This window comes from Scleropages formosus, chromosome 6, assembly GCF_900964775.1.
Source record: "Scleropages formosus chromosome 6, fSclFor1.1, whole genome shotgun sequence".
Classification (NCBI taxonomy): domain Eukaryota; kingdom Metazoa; phylum Chordata; class Actinopteri; order Osteoglossiformes; family Osteoglossidae; genus Scleropages; species Scleropages formosus.
In genome coordinates, this window is record NC_041811.1 from 8,067,671 (window position 1) to 8,083,707 (window position 16,037).

Consider the following 16,037-nt stretch of genomic DNA (forward strand, 5'->3'; position numbering starts at 1 on the left):
GACAGGATGCCAGAATCTAGACATATAAATTAATACATGAATTAATAGTAAAAAATAATAAATTTGCAAACAGACTCCACTTATTTCAGCTTACTAACAGTGTGGGTAGCATACCTGGTCCATCGCATCGGCAGTTGTCACAGTAACGCAGTGTGTATGTTCCCAACAGTCAGTTTTTAATCCAGTTCCATCTATACAGAAAACCATCCCAAAAACAAGAAGTCTTTCAAAGCAACTTTATTCAAATTATATTAATGCAGACTAATAATCACATGATGATATGTCCCTTTGTAAAATATAAGAACAGATTCTAAAATAAATACAAAAATGTTACAACAGCTAGATGTTTTTAATCACACTGATGGTTTATGTACAGTTCCTCGCTGCAGGAATGTGCAAACCCATCCTGCTGCTCTCGTTTGTTCGATGTGCGATCACAACAGTCCCAGCGGTGTCTATTTTGGCAGCTCTGGCAACATGCGTGCTCCGAGAGCGGACGGCCAGGTCAGAGGTCACACCATCTTACAAGCTATATTTACAGGACAGCACGTTGCACTTATCACAAGACGAGGACCAAAAACAAACACACATACACACACAAACAAGCAAGCACACTGTTTCGGTTTCACTCAGAGGATGACGAGGGTGGCGCCTGTTAACGCCAGCAGAGAACGTCCATCTGGCGCTCACCTCACACAGGTTTCAGCGAGGTGGGGGAGAAAAGAGAACCTGAAAGTGAGCCTGCCAGCAGCTTCCACTTGTGCAAACACCCCTGCTGCCAAGGCACTGCATTCAAGGTGGGCTACAGGTGGAGGGACACAAGTAAGTCTTCTGTAATGACCTGGACACCAACAAAATAGTGGTTTTCTCAAATTTAACAGACCAAGCAGCTCCTTCTTACGGTAAGAAAACTAATGTATGGTAAACAGGCACGAAACATGACTAAACCAGACTAAACACAACCAAGGCAACATTACACCAAATATATAAACATGATTTGATTTCTGGCATAAAATACTGAGTATTATGGGTACGTAAAAAGGTCAAAGTTGGTCAAACGCCTCTCCACCCCACAGAAGCACTCTGTGGCAAATAGCCTACAACTGAGCATCTCCGCTGATGGGCTGGGTACTGCTCTAAGGAGGACAGGAAGGAGAAGACTGTGGTTTGAATCTGCACCCATACTCAGAGTCCTCACACACGCCTGACTCACACCTTCTGAAGAAACTCAGGGATTAAACTCTACACTTTTACTGCGGAAAGGATGGAGCGAAAAAAGCTGTTTTGCTGTTCCCCATGACATTAAAAATATTTTAAAAAGGGTAACATTCCCCGGGAGGGAGGCTGTCACCATGGCACCAAGCCCACATCAGTGCGCGCACATGGATGATCCCAGCCCAAGAAAGTGGTTGGCAGCGTAGGGTTTACAGCAGCCACCAGGGTGGCGCTGACAGGAGCAACCCCAGAAAGTTTACACAAGAACTATTAAACAGACTCCACTAGAGGCATGACCCCCAAAAAGGAACATATAAAAAGGAGGAAATATGGAAAATATTAGTAATAAGCCACAGGAGCTGTTACATCACAAGTGGCTGGCAAATGAGTGCGCGCTGCGTGTGTCCCCCTTGGGAACACACAGTCAGTCCTGTTTGTACGTCACATGAAACACTTCCCTTTTTGAGAAGAGGAGGAACCTAGAAGATTAGATGCATCCATCCAACTATGCACCCCAGTATGCATAGTTGTATCCAGGTATGTGCAGGTGCGACACCACCCTTTCTGTAGACTACTCCAGCCAATGGGACTGCTTTGTACAACCAAGTAACAGCACAAAGAACAGAAAAGTAGCCTTTACAAAGAAAAAAAAAAACCCTTTCATTACAATATTGTTTGGAACACAGCAGTGGACAGTTAAAAAAAAAAAAAAAAAAAGAAGAAGAATGGGTGTGTGTCTTTATGTGCACGCTGACAGCAAACAGTATCCTCCTTCACAGCTGCATGAGTAAGAAACACACTGTCAACTGCCTCAGGGAATCACTGGAGGGTATCACACTTGGCAGTTGGATGGAGACACCATACTGCTCACCTCTGTCCTCCTTCAGTGCACTTTTCACAGTCACACGAGTGGCTAACAGTCCCCATAGACTCGATATGGAGTTATCGTTTTTAATCAAATATGATCTCTCTCTCAAAACCTCTGCTCAGCCTCACAGTAATCATAAACAAAGAATACAGAAGTAAGCTCATATACAAATCAAATTTGGAGTTGAGGAATGGCTTACGTTCAAAATATCCTGACATGATAATTTAAAACAATGTTATAAATTTGACAGCTGACAAAAAGTTTTACATTTGGGGGAAAAAACCAATGGGACAGTGATCAGAAACATATAACAGGCCAAAGTTTAGCATAAGGCTCAAAGGACTTTCTACACAAATGTTCTGCTGTTATGAAAGCACCAGAAAGGTGTTATGAGGCAGGACGGAAGGCGTAAGGCTCTGAGCCCAAGATGCTCAACAACCAGAGGTCCTGCGTGTTACCTTGGTGAGCGGCGGCAGTGTTTCGATCGGGCAGAATCTGAAAACAGGGACTCGTTCAGGGCATAGTGGAAAAAACATGCCCATCCACTCAGCATCTGTCTACTAGAATTGGGCCTGGATGAAAACACACTAGTGGGTACAGTAGGAGGTAACAGTTGTTAAAGTGGACTCTAAACAGTGTGGTGGAGAAGGGCGCTACCACGGGTGCTGGCCTCAGTCCCTCAGTGCCCTATAACAGAGAGCTGCATTAAGGTTAGTGCATTTCACTGTGGTAAATACCAGACTTATAAACACTTCAGAATCAGATGAGACTCTCAACACTAATTTTGTCAGTAAAAAGCAGCAAGTGCTGCAATATTAGTACTCTGTTCGCAGAGATTCTCAGTAAGAGATGTACTCCCACATGTTAAAACCCGTGGGTAAAACCAGTGAAACATGAACCATCTGCTTATTTTAAACAAGACGACCAAACTCATGAGAAAATTTCGTTCACACTGCTGATATGCCGTCCTCCAAGGCTTCTTGAGCTGCCGCTTTGATAAACGTGGTGTGGATATTAAATATAAAAATGTAGGAACAATAAAGACGAGCAACTGAACCTCAGGAGGTCTGAAATGTCACACAAGATAAATGTTGCACCCAAGAAGCATCCCATGAAACACCCTTTCACATTTGACAAAGCAGGGAGGAAAAAGTCTGTGTCGGCAAGGGCATGCTTCTGCAGCCGCTATGCCCCCGGTGGCCACTGTGGGACACTGACCCCCCCAGGACTCCTTTGCTGCTAATCACTAAAGGAGGGAACAGAACAGCTATGAGGACTAGTTTGATATCAAACATTAAAACTGTAATTCCAAAGCAGTGCACTCAAAGTTAAACAAATTAAAAACAAAAACATTCCATATTCCATAACCCTATAACGTGAGGATGGGGGGCATTTATAGTGGCTCCTCAGAGGGCTAAAGGTTAAACAGGGGGCCGATGTAAGCAAACCTCAGACCCAGAGCTGGTCACCAAGCAGCACCATACATGGTGCTTCACACTGTCCAGATGATGGGGGATGGTACTTATCCATACAGTGGCATGAGGCCAGGAAACCTGGTGGACATCGAGGACATCACTGAGTCTCTATGGATGTGGAGTGGGCTGCTATGTGGTCTCACACAGAGGATGCTGGGAAAAGCAAGTCCTCCTTTTTAAAACGGGGACACACAGGGATGGTGAGTTCCGTGCCAATGGCATGGACTCAGCTGAGTCTTGAGGAAGCATCCACCACAGCAGGATTCTCTCCTCCTCCCTTCTTTACAGCAGCGACACACATCTGTACACAAAGAGGTCGAGTCTTGGCTCAGGCGAGACATGCGTGTATTCATGGCTCCTGGATCCCTTCGGGGACTCTTTCTGTCACACACACACTCTCTTAGTGCCCGTCTTTTTTTCGCTCTGTGTTGAGCTGCCATACACACACGGACACAGTGCTCTAGAAGTGTTCAAAGAGCGAGAAGAAAACAGAAGTCCATTGGAAAAGTTGATTTTTTTCCCTTTTTCCAATATCGAAACGAAAAAGGGGAGTGAAGCTGACTGGTGGTTCGAGGATGACGATGGGGCTGGTGAAGGGAAGGGTCCTCCTGCTCCTCTTCCTCAGTAGTGATCATAGTAGTGGTATGCCCCCCGACCCAATCTCGCCCATTCAGGACTCGGAGCTGAGTGGGGAGCGAGTAGGGCTCGGCGGCAGACGGGCAGCAGCGCTGTGCTCTGTGCGGAAGCTGTACTCGTACTGCAACACAGGAGGGGCAAGCAGGTGATGCGGTTGAAAAGACCACAGGAGAAGGGTTTTTTTTTTTTTCTTTCTTCAAAAAAAAAAAAAAAAAAGTGAGGCAAGGGTAGCAAAAGACATTTTTGTGTATTAATCCAAATTAACACTCTCGCAAGCAATTGCCAAAATAGCAGAGACTTGAAAAGCCAGATTAACTTTTAAGCATTTTTAATGACATGCACATTTCTTTATGAAACAGTTTTTCCACCACCTTTTACTATGTATAAATTGACTGTTTTTCAGAGCCCTGCTTCAGCATAAAACCCATAGAAGTAGGGAAACAGCGCCACCTTGTGGACGGAGGCTGCATGTTACGTGAAGCTGAACTGATACAGTTCAGTTACCTGCTCTGATTTCAGCAATGGACAATCTAGTAAATGAGCTTCCTTGTACTTCATCATGTGTATCTCTATGTACTTTGTTTTTGAGTATACTGTTTCTGTCTTTATGTTGCTGCAAGTCATTCTCTTGCTAATGCATGAAAAAGAAAGTTCTTCAACATTCAGCCTTAAAAACACTATTTCATGTACTGAGGCTCCCTTAGCAAGAGCTAAATAAATAAATCTGACTAAATAAATATGAATTGAATTTTATCTCACGGTGCTAACTGCTCTGCAGTATGCAGCTGAGGCACTAGGTGATGCTACATGACTGCAGGAACAATGGCAGCTCTGCCAGGGAGGCAGCAGGAATTTGCTGCTCTTCCACTGCCTCCCCCTGTAACACAGCAGCTCAGTAGAGAAAGCAAGTCAACTCAGAGCACACGTCGCCTGAAAACAACAGCTAGTTTGGGCAGGTCCAAGGAAAGATCTGCCAAGTAAAACACGGGTGCGACCCGACAGATAGTAGCAGCAAAGACAGGTCATGTGACGCACGAAAACAGGGAAACACACAAAAGGCTACGTTTGTGTTGCAGAAAAGGTACATAAAGACGTCCACACGGCTCACCAATTAACACCAAAGATGACAAATTAGACATGCGTGGCTAAGAGCAATTAGGATGCGTACAAGTGTCTCGATTCGTTCGAGAAATAAGAGGGATGGCCAGCTGCCGAAACAAGCACCGCATGGAGGAGCATTAAAAAGAGACGTATGCTAGAACATACAGTGGAATGCAGCCGGACAGCACATTCTCCCCATTAGGCGCCCATAAGCTTTGCCCCACCACACGCTTTCAATGAACATATTTTCATAAAGACACACATCTGGAACCAATAGTAAATAGTCAGTCACTTGCAGACTCACACTAACCCCTATAGGACAACTCAAAAATTCCCCAACAGTAGCTTTCAGCATAACTACAAGAAAAAGACAAGAAATACCTGCTCAAGTCACAAAAACACCCATCAGCTTCTCCTGTTTCACAGCTCTAGTTCTGAACACACTGTACAGCCTTGTATTGCACCCACATGTACAGGGTCGATCGGACATACAGCGAACCAAGGTTTAAACTCATGCTCCTAAAATCATCACAGAAAACCCTCGCTAGGAGATGCCAGACTGACTGGGTGTCCTCAGTAAAATATTCAAATCTTCACTCCATCCATCAAAGATCTGAACTGAAATCTGTATGCTCACAGTTGTATTTGACTGGAGAAAAGTACGTTAAGTGAATAAACATAAAGGGGATGCGCTCACCTCCTTCTCGATATCTGCCAGAGACTTGATCGTGATGCCCATCAGGTCAACTTGTTGCAGCTGGAACCGCAAACGCAGAAACGCAAATTTTCAGGCAGAGAATGCACCCTTTTACGTGGTGGCCTTGCACACACCACGTATAACAAAACAGGTTATGCAGGACAGACACGAAGCAGGCTTAGGGACTCTCATAAATCACCATCTGTAGGCTGGCTTTGAACACACAACACCGTGCAGAGCAGCACCCCAGCAGTATACTCACATACAACCCAAGCTCTTCGTACAACATCCAGATAAAGTGCAAATGATCATCAGACAGTTTACCTTTTAAGATTATTCAATCTGACAATGAAATTCTCATTTCCAGTGTGTAAACTGCTCCTGGATGCCTCACTTACTCATCAGAGCAGCCAGCTCAACACATCGAGGAAGTGAGAGAACCAGAAGGCAATGAAGAGGTGAATTACTTACATTGCCGGTAGCAGAGGCAAACTTCTCGGAGATCATGAAAGGTACTCCGTCCATTGCTAAGGGGAGGAGAAGAAGAAGGGGGAGGAAAAAAAAAAAAAAAAACATTGAGAGCAATTTACCTTTCTGAAGAGTGAGGAAAAACTGACAGCAAACAGCAGTTGAGTACAAATAACCAACAAAAGAAAAGAGGTTCAGTGCTTTATTTAGCACCACATATCTGATTCTGTTGAGTGGTAATCACCTGTTATTCCCAAACCCTCCTTGTCAGGAAGATGAATTACGAGAAACAAAGATGCTCTCAGACAACAGGAGGAGAACAAAGATGAAGCAGGACAACACACTCGTTGGTTGTCAACTTGCACGTGCGCAACTTCCTCTATCCGACAGCACAGGTCTGAACCGATAACCTGCCAGAAACATGGTGGTGCAATTGACAAACTCTCACATGAGGAAGCAGCGGTGCAGCTATAATTAAATAGGCCTGCAGTTAAGAGTTTTCACTTTATCATAACGACAGTGCCCTAAAAAAATAGCCTGATGGTGAATGAGAAATGTAACACCACAGTGAACCGGATGGATCCCCACAAGGATGTCCACATCGGACAGTGACACGTTCCCAGTGTTCAAGGGAGTAGGTGAGCACCAGACACATTTCGATAATGGAGCGGCTGAGTGTGAACTCATGAATCCCTAGTGGGCATCAGGTTGCATCCTTCAGACATACAGCAATCCCAGGTTTAAAGCTGAGCTTTATGTAGGTCACTCTCGGCTCCAAGAGAAGGAAGCAGTAAATGTCACGAGTGCATTCCCAGAACCAGAAACCTCAGTAGTACTGCTTCGCTGCCCTGGTGCTAAGAGTCATTCGGTCAGAGTTACAGGCTGCGTGTTCACCCATTCTGACCTCGGTCGGGTCAAATCCCAGTCACGCTTCACCATCTGTTACACGAGTCAATAAAAGCCTACAGAAAGGCTTTTACGGGTCCAAGCGTGCTGTGGTAAGTATATATAACATAAGCATCGCCCACAAATGCAGGGTTTGTCAGACATTTCTGAGGCCTGCCCTTCCAAAAGCCACAACCGTTTGGCATTTATGAGGCACCCTGGACACAGGGGTCACACGGGTACCGATAACTTACTCTGCTCAGTCACTCAAAGCAACCAAACACAATCCCAAGAAACACATTAATCTGGACAAAAACAGGAAATCCAGCTGAAATCACCGCTTCGCGTAAAAATAATAATTCTAGTAGGAACAAGAGAATTACAAGAATATTCCTGCATACATGGCGATCACAGCAGAGATTGCGTTTCAAGCACTGAACTCTGCAGCAACAGCATGTACTTTTATATTGTGACTGGTCGAGACACCAGAAAGAGACTAGGTTTGGGACCGTATACTTGGTTAACTCCAGGACCATTGAGGATTGTATCCAAAATGACACTATTCATAATCATATGCACAGTACTTAAATGATGAAATGAAAGTCAGAGATCATATGCGAATGCAACTTGATCAACCAGTCTGTTAGAGATTAGCATAGTTTAATTAGGTGTGCTAAAAATATTTTTTTAACAAAAAAAAAAAAAAAAAAAAGCACTACAAAATAAGATCATTCACAACTGCTGTGGAAATGCCCTTTTCTCCGGGTTGCAATTTATTGGCACGCATTTCTCTGGTTGCCGCAGTGCAGCTGTGTCAGTTGTGAGAAGGCAATCGTCTCTATAAACAGTGCTGTTCTCTGCTGGCACGGCATAAAGCCATTGGGGAAGTGACGGTCACTTGCGTGCGCTGGACAGCATGCACTCAGTTCCTCCTAGATGTCACCGGTCCTGCAGGCTCAGCATCTCCTCAACCCCAGAAGTCCACAGCCAAAAATACAACAGAAGACTTGCAAGTGTCGCTGCTCTTTGGGCAGGGAAAGAGAGAAATACTACATAGAAATATTACAACTAAAAAGTTTTTTTTTTTCTTTTTAAAAAAAAAAAAAAAAAAAAAAAAAAAAAAAGCACTACATTTCAATTAGCCATGCTTCATTCCTCAACGTACTACTTAATTTAGATGGTGTGAAGAATGCTGCGGGTTTCCTGAGATCCAGGCACAGGATTATTACAGATCCTGTTTACATGCTGTTGAATAATATCGTGTGTGTATGTGTAACAGCCACAGACCTCTTTTTACTCTTACCAGCCTGAACTGTAACTCATTCATCATGCCTTTAAAGCGACGCAGCACAGCCGCCATGCTGCCAGTTGTCATTAATTATGCTAATCAGCACAGAGCAACTCTCCCACAGACACTGCAAGCTGCTGCTGTTGTTGTTTTGTTAAGCCAGGCCCTGCATTCTTGTAGTCCTACACATCATGGTTGTCCACAATCTTAAAACTGCTAACAGGCTGAAACGGGTGTCAGGAATAGAAGTGACACAAAGTTCCCTTGAATAAAAATGTTTTCTACAAATAAATATAATCCCAAAATATTCTGACCATAAATTCCTGGGCAGAAGAAAACCACTTTACAAATGAAGACCATAACTCAGTAAAACCAAAAAACATACTAAGATTTTACACAACACCGTGCCATCAACCCATTTTTTATTTACAGTATTAAAAATATATTTTCCAGTACCATTGCTCAACAATTGATTGAACACTGATCAACTCATTTTATACCCCTGCAATCAAAGGGAAGCTGCTTTCGCCAACATCAGGGACAAAATAATATTTAAAAAAAAACATGCATGGGTGTCAGGAAAACTATGAATAATTGTGGTATTGAACTCCTTTCATTATACTCTGATTTAAATCAAAATATGTGGAATTAAAACACAGCACAAGTGAAGAGCAGGTCAAATTCCAGAAGGTCAGAAAGTCAAATGCGAGAACTGGCCGCACTGGTGTAAAAACCGATTTCCCATCAATATTCCAATAATAAATGTTAACGTGAGTGCATCTGATGCCCATATACAGGGTAAGCGAGAGCAGTTGCTCAGACACACTTGGCGGTCATGGCAATGCCTGTCTTCGTGTCTGTTTACTTTTAATTTGGCTCCTGCGTGGCACTTGGTTTAATTAAGCAAGCAGGCAATTCATCAATGGAGGAGCAGCCGCCTCTGAGTGCGACAGACCGCACATGGCAGCATGTGAAACCTGTCCTGCTCTCTCTCTCTGTCTCTCTCTCTCTCACACACACCCACACCCACACACACACACGCTGACATAATATTTAAACACATAACACCTGTTTCAAACCATCGCTACATCCTAAAAGTGTAAAACCTGCTATGAAGTGTAATGCTCAAGACAGAATTTTGACTTGTTAATCACACCTAACAGGAGCTTCAGGTACACACTTAATATATGTGCATACATGTCTACCGGCAGGGGTGGAGTTGAGAAACGGCAGTTGGATGTGGCAAGATGTGAGGCATCGGCATAACAAATAGGATTTTCACGTGAATAACAGATCTATATCTATACAAGCAAACATTTTGTATTCTACACAGGATGTCATTTGAAAAGTTCAGCAATCCTACAACACGGTAGGGTATGACAGCACATCCTTCCTCTGGTCACAGTGCAGCCAACCCCTTGGGCTCCCACTAGTCTGTTACAGGCCACTTGGGTACCAGGTCTCAGACTTACTCATAAAAAGGAAATGCTGAAAAGGGACAAGTACCTGCTCAACCACCCTGTTAGATACACTATTCACAGGCCAGTGCTATCCTCCAGATACCCAACAAAAAAGGTTTTTGTGTATATTTCTGGGAAATATTTTAAATAGGAAACGTTCTCTTTAAAGAGCATTAAGACTTAGCACGGCAACATGTACAGTTTGGGAGAGACGTGTTAAAAACCCTTGTCCTCTAGAGTGGACAAAAATCGATGGCTGGATCTCAGGTTCTGGTTCTTTCCAAAGGCGGGGGGGGATGCATGTCAACCTACTTCCCCACAGAGCTCATCCTCTTACAAACATGACATGTAGCCTGTGTTTCCCTGGAAATCAGTGACAAACCCACACTGCGCTTTCGCTGTGTTTAAGAAAGGCCGTACTTGAAAATGTGTCTTCTGGCACAAGGCGTTTGCCGATGGCTCACCTGAGATGGCGTACAGGTTTGAGTTCTGGTGCTCGTAATCGGGCCGGGTGGCATTCTTCCGTGTGAAGTTGGCCGGAAGTGTCATGGAGATGTGCCTGGTGAAGTGAGGGTACAGAAAGGCATTTGGAATGGAAGAAATAAAAGTAATAATTTCATTCAACAGAAGTAAGGCTGGAGGACTGGCTGTGGTATTTATGCAGAGACACAAAAGATTTGGCCTTGCCAAACTATCTCATTATTTCCCCATTCACTGAAATCAGGCCTTTTTGGTTTTAAATACATGACATGAGTTCTGTGTAATAAAGGACTTCCTTTCAAAACTCAAGTAAACCACGACCATGAAGGAGAAGATATGTACCATAACAATTCAAGTTTAATTCAGGAAAAGCATAATTGTTAGTGTAAGTTATTACACTAAAGACCATTACAAAAAAATACAATGGGAAAGAAATGGAAGTATAAGGGGCCACTCGATTTTTTTTCACCTCTGGAACAGATCACATTACACAGATTGGCATGTCTGACTAGCTGATGATGCCCTTCTGACCAGTCATGCAGTACTGCAAAACACCCGACCACCCCAAAGTGCTCTGAGCACTTCCCCTAATAATGTTACTAGCTGAATACTTCAATGCACAATTGTAATATTAAACTCTCAAAGGAAGACAGCTGAGAAAGGATACACACAAAGATAAACTGAGCCAAAAGCATAACAATACAGTCAAACTGGGCAATTAGTTTACGGTGCATCTACATTGGCCTTACACTGACATATACACAAACAAGAAATTACTATAGGCTGATTATTACTAATAAGTCTATATTCTGGTAAACCTAAATCCCAACTGCATGAACAAGTTCAGAATGTCTTTTTAAATTTATGCACAGCCACCCCAAATGCCAGGCACATCTACAGTGTTACAGTGAGTTGAGAATCATTCAGATGAAATAAATACTTTCTTTTTTTTTTTTTTAGATTCATCATTTGGTTCACATTGTCCCAGCTGTCTTACACAAGGAAAGATGACAGATGTCCCCCTCACTGAGCAAAACTGGGCTCTTTCTTATGCTGAATGCCAGGAATCAAGATGGCGGACCTATTGCTTCCAGATGGAAGACTCCTGCTCAAAACACAAAGGCCAGGAAATTATTTTAGAATAAGAACAAGGCCAATGAGCTTATTCTCCAAGAATGCTAACTGTGGTGGCATATGGCAAATCAATTACTGTTCTTAATTCCTAAAACAAAAAGCCAGGAACTGTGTTTACACCATCAACAGCTACGATTGGATTTGCGTTCTGCAGGCCACAGAAGTTCTGGGTACAATTAATCATCGTTCTTCAAAACACCATTCCATTCTGACACTTGTTTTGAATTTGAATATTTAATTACAACTGTGTTCCACATTAAATTACAGAAAACCTGGAGGCACTACCCGGAATTTAAACAATTAGGGCTTTTGTCTCTATTGAAATTTGTGGTCAAACATGTCCCCAAACACACACACACACACACACACACACACACAAACACAAGCCATATGGAACAAGAGGATGATAGAGTTGGACTCAGTACCTGAACTAAGAAAAGCTAGCTGATTGAAACCATCTTCGCATACACCTGCCTCCACTACACTCTTGCCTCTTCAACTCTGTGACGACAAAAATCATGAGAGGTGTTGGCCAAACTCTGTGACAACAATGTATTTCTTTTGTATACAAGAGGAAAGCAGGTCCCATATCCACCAACCAAGGGGAAAAGACAAACAGGTAGAGGTACAACGCAATCAACTAAGAAGGCATGAGTGAGGCAGGGCCAGAGTAGAAAAGCTCAATGGGGCCTTGCCAAGCTAAATTCCACAGTTAAATAAACACTACAACACCTGGCTAGAACAGGACTGAGAGGGACAGGAACACGGGGCAAATCCAGTCAGTAAATGGTGGGGGGAATCAAATATGGCACATTCAGCACCACACTTTGACAATGCAAGTAATCATCCAAACTTGTGGGTGGCTTCAGACGGCCCGAAACACAAATATGTGGCAAAGGTGCAAGAAAAGAAAAGTTCGAAAGCTGATGCAACAGTTTCCCTTGAACTTTCAAGAGCAACTTTAATTTCAAAATTTTAAAAAGTCACTCAAGTACAGAGAGGTCCAGGGAACAAACAGCAATCAGTCAATTAGTTAAAAAGAAGAGCTACAAATCTCATTTGTTGAAAATTTAAAGTGTACCCATCATGCAGTGCAATTTATGATTTTTTTGAAGTCTCCCGATAACACTCCCAACTCCGTATATGCCCCTCCACACAGCTGCATAAAATCCTGTGGGCCGCAGGGACTGGCCTTGAGCACTCCGGACACGGGGAAGAGTGAGCACGTCTCAAAGCAGATTTCCTGAACCCCCCCCCCCACACACGCTCCCCCCAAGTTGGCTCCATGTCACCGGGCTTATCCAGGCTGGACACATGTCAATGGCAGATGAGACAACCATATTGAGGGACGGGCAACAGCTCTTTATTGGGAGCACTGCAGGACTACCTCTCCGTATTCTCTCCCCTTAATTCCGAAAACCCGAGGAAGCTGTAAGGTTTCTTTACATTTTACACGCTGCTATAAATGCACAGCTGAGAAGGTTTTTCAGAAGTCCAATTTTTCAAAGCGCTAACTCATATAATGTATTCATTTGAACTCTGTTTGAGAACAGGACCAGTTTTGCCTAATAGGTCAGGTGTGAACGAGTTGCTAATGAGCTGAAGCACCTCAACAATCTGCAAGAGCATGAACCCGAAGGCTTGGGCGGCTCGTGCCCACTCCCAAACCGCTGTTTATATAGAACGGCAGATGGGCTCAAGAGGGGTGGGGGAGGGGAGCTGGACGCACAGAAAGCCTACTTCCGCCGCGCAGACGTTCCACATTAGGGAGCTAATAACCGGCCGTCTGGTCCTCCCTGCAGCGGCCAAGGCCAGGGAAGCGAAATAAACTGTGCCGTGACGGCCGCCAGACGGGACACTCCGCTCCTCAATGCCGGGCCAGGGTGGCACTGCTTGAGGGCAGTGGGAGGTGGGCCAATGGTCGAAGTCCGCCAACACAGAATGAACCGATTAAGGCGCACACTTTCATCCAGTGTGATAAACCCTGCCGTGCTCAGTGCTCCTTCGTTTCAGTGCACTGATTCTCATCAGATGTTTCACCCTCAGGTGTGACTGGCCTGGACGAAACCCTCACGGCACCGGATTGCCGCGTATTATCCCAAGCCAAGGCAACCCCAGGACACCCAGCATGCCTCTGCCAGCTTCAACAAAGTCCACAAAGAGGTCATTCAAGAGCTACGGGACACCACCCCTGCTTGTGCTGAGAAACACCACATATTGGGCAGCACAGTACACAGTTCGGGGCACAGTCAGCAGCACACCCCAGCCGCATCTTCATCTAGGCTAACAGCCCACGAGAGGCTCCTTTGATAGACCTACACAAGCTGAAGGTAGCCTAACGGTTAGGGACTCCGAATTATTACCGAGGGATAGCAGGACCCTGCAGTATATCAAAGTGAAGTACTGTGGGTACAACTGCAAGCAATGCAATCATTATAATAAAACATGTCTTGAGCAACACAATAAAGCCCAAAAATTCTCAAAAGTCTATCTGAATCAGTGTTCAAAAAACAAAAATATGTTGTTCTGCAAGAGGCACATGTGCACAATTACAGAACTTTAATAATTTCTAGCTAACATCAAGACCTGATCTGTCAAACATGTTCACAAGGAAAGAAACATACGCTTGCTGACCACAACCTAACGTAACCTTTTGAATTAACTGTTACTGCCCATTGAAATGATACTCAAAGCTGTGGTCAGAGGCGCCTCTACAGCACTGCTTGCTGGTGCTGCACAGATCTCCAACATGAAAGAAAGCACTGACTAAAGCAGACATGAGCTTTGACCTGAAGCCCTGCCCTGTGATCTCAGCAGGCTTCCAAAAGGAATGCAACTCCGTTTCAACTAAACTCCCACCTGGGGGCGCAACGGTGGAGACAGGGGATGTCAGCTATGGAATTGGTGGCTGATGGCAGAGAGCATTCAGCATTTCCCTTGCACACCCCTTTCCCTTACTGCAACAGCTCTGTTTATTTACAACTTGGTGTACAAAGTTAGACCTCATCCTGTCCATGAATAACAAGAGCACAGTAAGACCTGGATGCGGTTCAAAGTCTACACTTCACTTATACCTTCATCTCGCCAAGCACATAAACATGCAGAAATATCCCCCATAAGCATCCCTCTTTTCCTCTATCCTTCCAGGCCCATCCTTTCTGTCACCATGCCAAGTCTACCAAGACACTGCACATTTTACAGGAATTTATACCACACTGAACTTCTATTCTTGACTCATTTAATGTTTTACCTGATACTTTATTTCACTGTGACACTCATTTATCTGACATCTATCCCTAACCCAAAGCAACTTCCAATGAGACCCATTTATACAGTCAGATCATTTTTACTTTATCAATTCAGGGTAAGTCCCATGATCAAGAGTGCTATCCCAGAAGGAGGATTTGAACTCAGGTCCTTTAAAGGCAAAGGGCAGATTTAACAATGGCAAGTTTATCGCTTCTATGTTACACTAAGAATTTTGCAGGTTATCGTCTAAAAGACCAAACACTTTAACCCTCCACAGGTAAAGCAGGTCATTTATATTTATATAATTCACATGAAGCTTCTTGCTTGACTGCACTAGAGACATCGTACAGAGATAAGAATCCTGCTCCAAGTGTTTTAACCACCACACACAGTATCGGCCACCTGTATATCTCAGTTCTGTTCCGCATCTCTAAAATGCTCCTTGCCAAATCCTCTGTCTGCACCCTATGAAACAAACTGTGTGAAAACATGCAGTCTGGACATCCAGCAAAGAAGCAGTGACCAAATTCTTCAGGTCTGAATTATGAAATACAGAACCGCAGGTGCGATTTCAGCTCTTAGCATTGCAAACCCTTAACCACAGCTGCCTGTGGGTGTGGGGCACTGTACAAAAGTTCAATGAGAGACTGCAGGGCAATTTAAATTTCAAGATAAGGGTAACCACAAACTATTTAACAAACTATGCAAACCTCGTGAGATTCCACAACTAGACCTTGTCCATTGTGAAATTCCCCGCATCTCAACCGAAAGAAACAAACACAGCAAATAATTCCAACATCTCTTTTGAAATCATTTTGAAAGGAAAATGATAACACATGTAAATGTAGAAAAGAAAGCACTGTTACAATCTGGAAGGTTTGCGTGAGGTGTACCTGGTGGGGTTAGGCGGGGCTACTGGTGTAGGTGTGGCGGTAGAGGTGACCGTGACAGCAGTCTGGTTTGGGACCGGTTCCTGGGTTCTGGGAACCTTGCCCATGCGGTACCAGATCCCCATGTTGTTCAGCTCCCTGCAACCAGAACCCACATCACCAATTCCTCTTAATCTCATGCAAAGCAAAAC

General features: G+C 44.0%; 1 protein-coding gene across 1 annotated transcript in view; it reads right to left on the bottom strand.

Annotated features, from left to right (window-relative positions):
- Positions 1–267: 267 nt before the first annotated feature.
- The window catches only part of mvb12ba (multivesicular body subunit 12Ba), a 29,257-nt gene continuing 13,487 nt past the window's right edge, over positions 268–16,037 (bottom strand). Inside the window, exons 6-10 of the mRNA XM_029253068.1 lie at positions 15,850–15,984; positions 10,558–10,652; positions 6,464–6,519; positions 5,993–6,052; positions 268–4,315 (exon numbers count right to left, since the gene is read on the bottom strand). Of these exons, the coding sequence (XP_029108901.1) occupies positions 4,229–4,315; positions 5,993–6,052; positions 6,464–6,519; positions 10,558–10,652; positions 15,850–15,984 (433 nt within the window). The 3' untranslated portion in view covers positions 268–4,228. The remainder of the gene's footprint in view (positions 4,316–5,992; positions 6,053–6,463; positions 6,520–10,557; positions 10,653–15,849; positions 15,985–16,037) is intronic.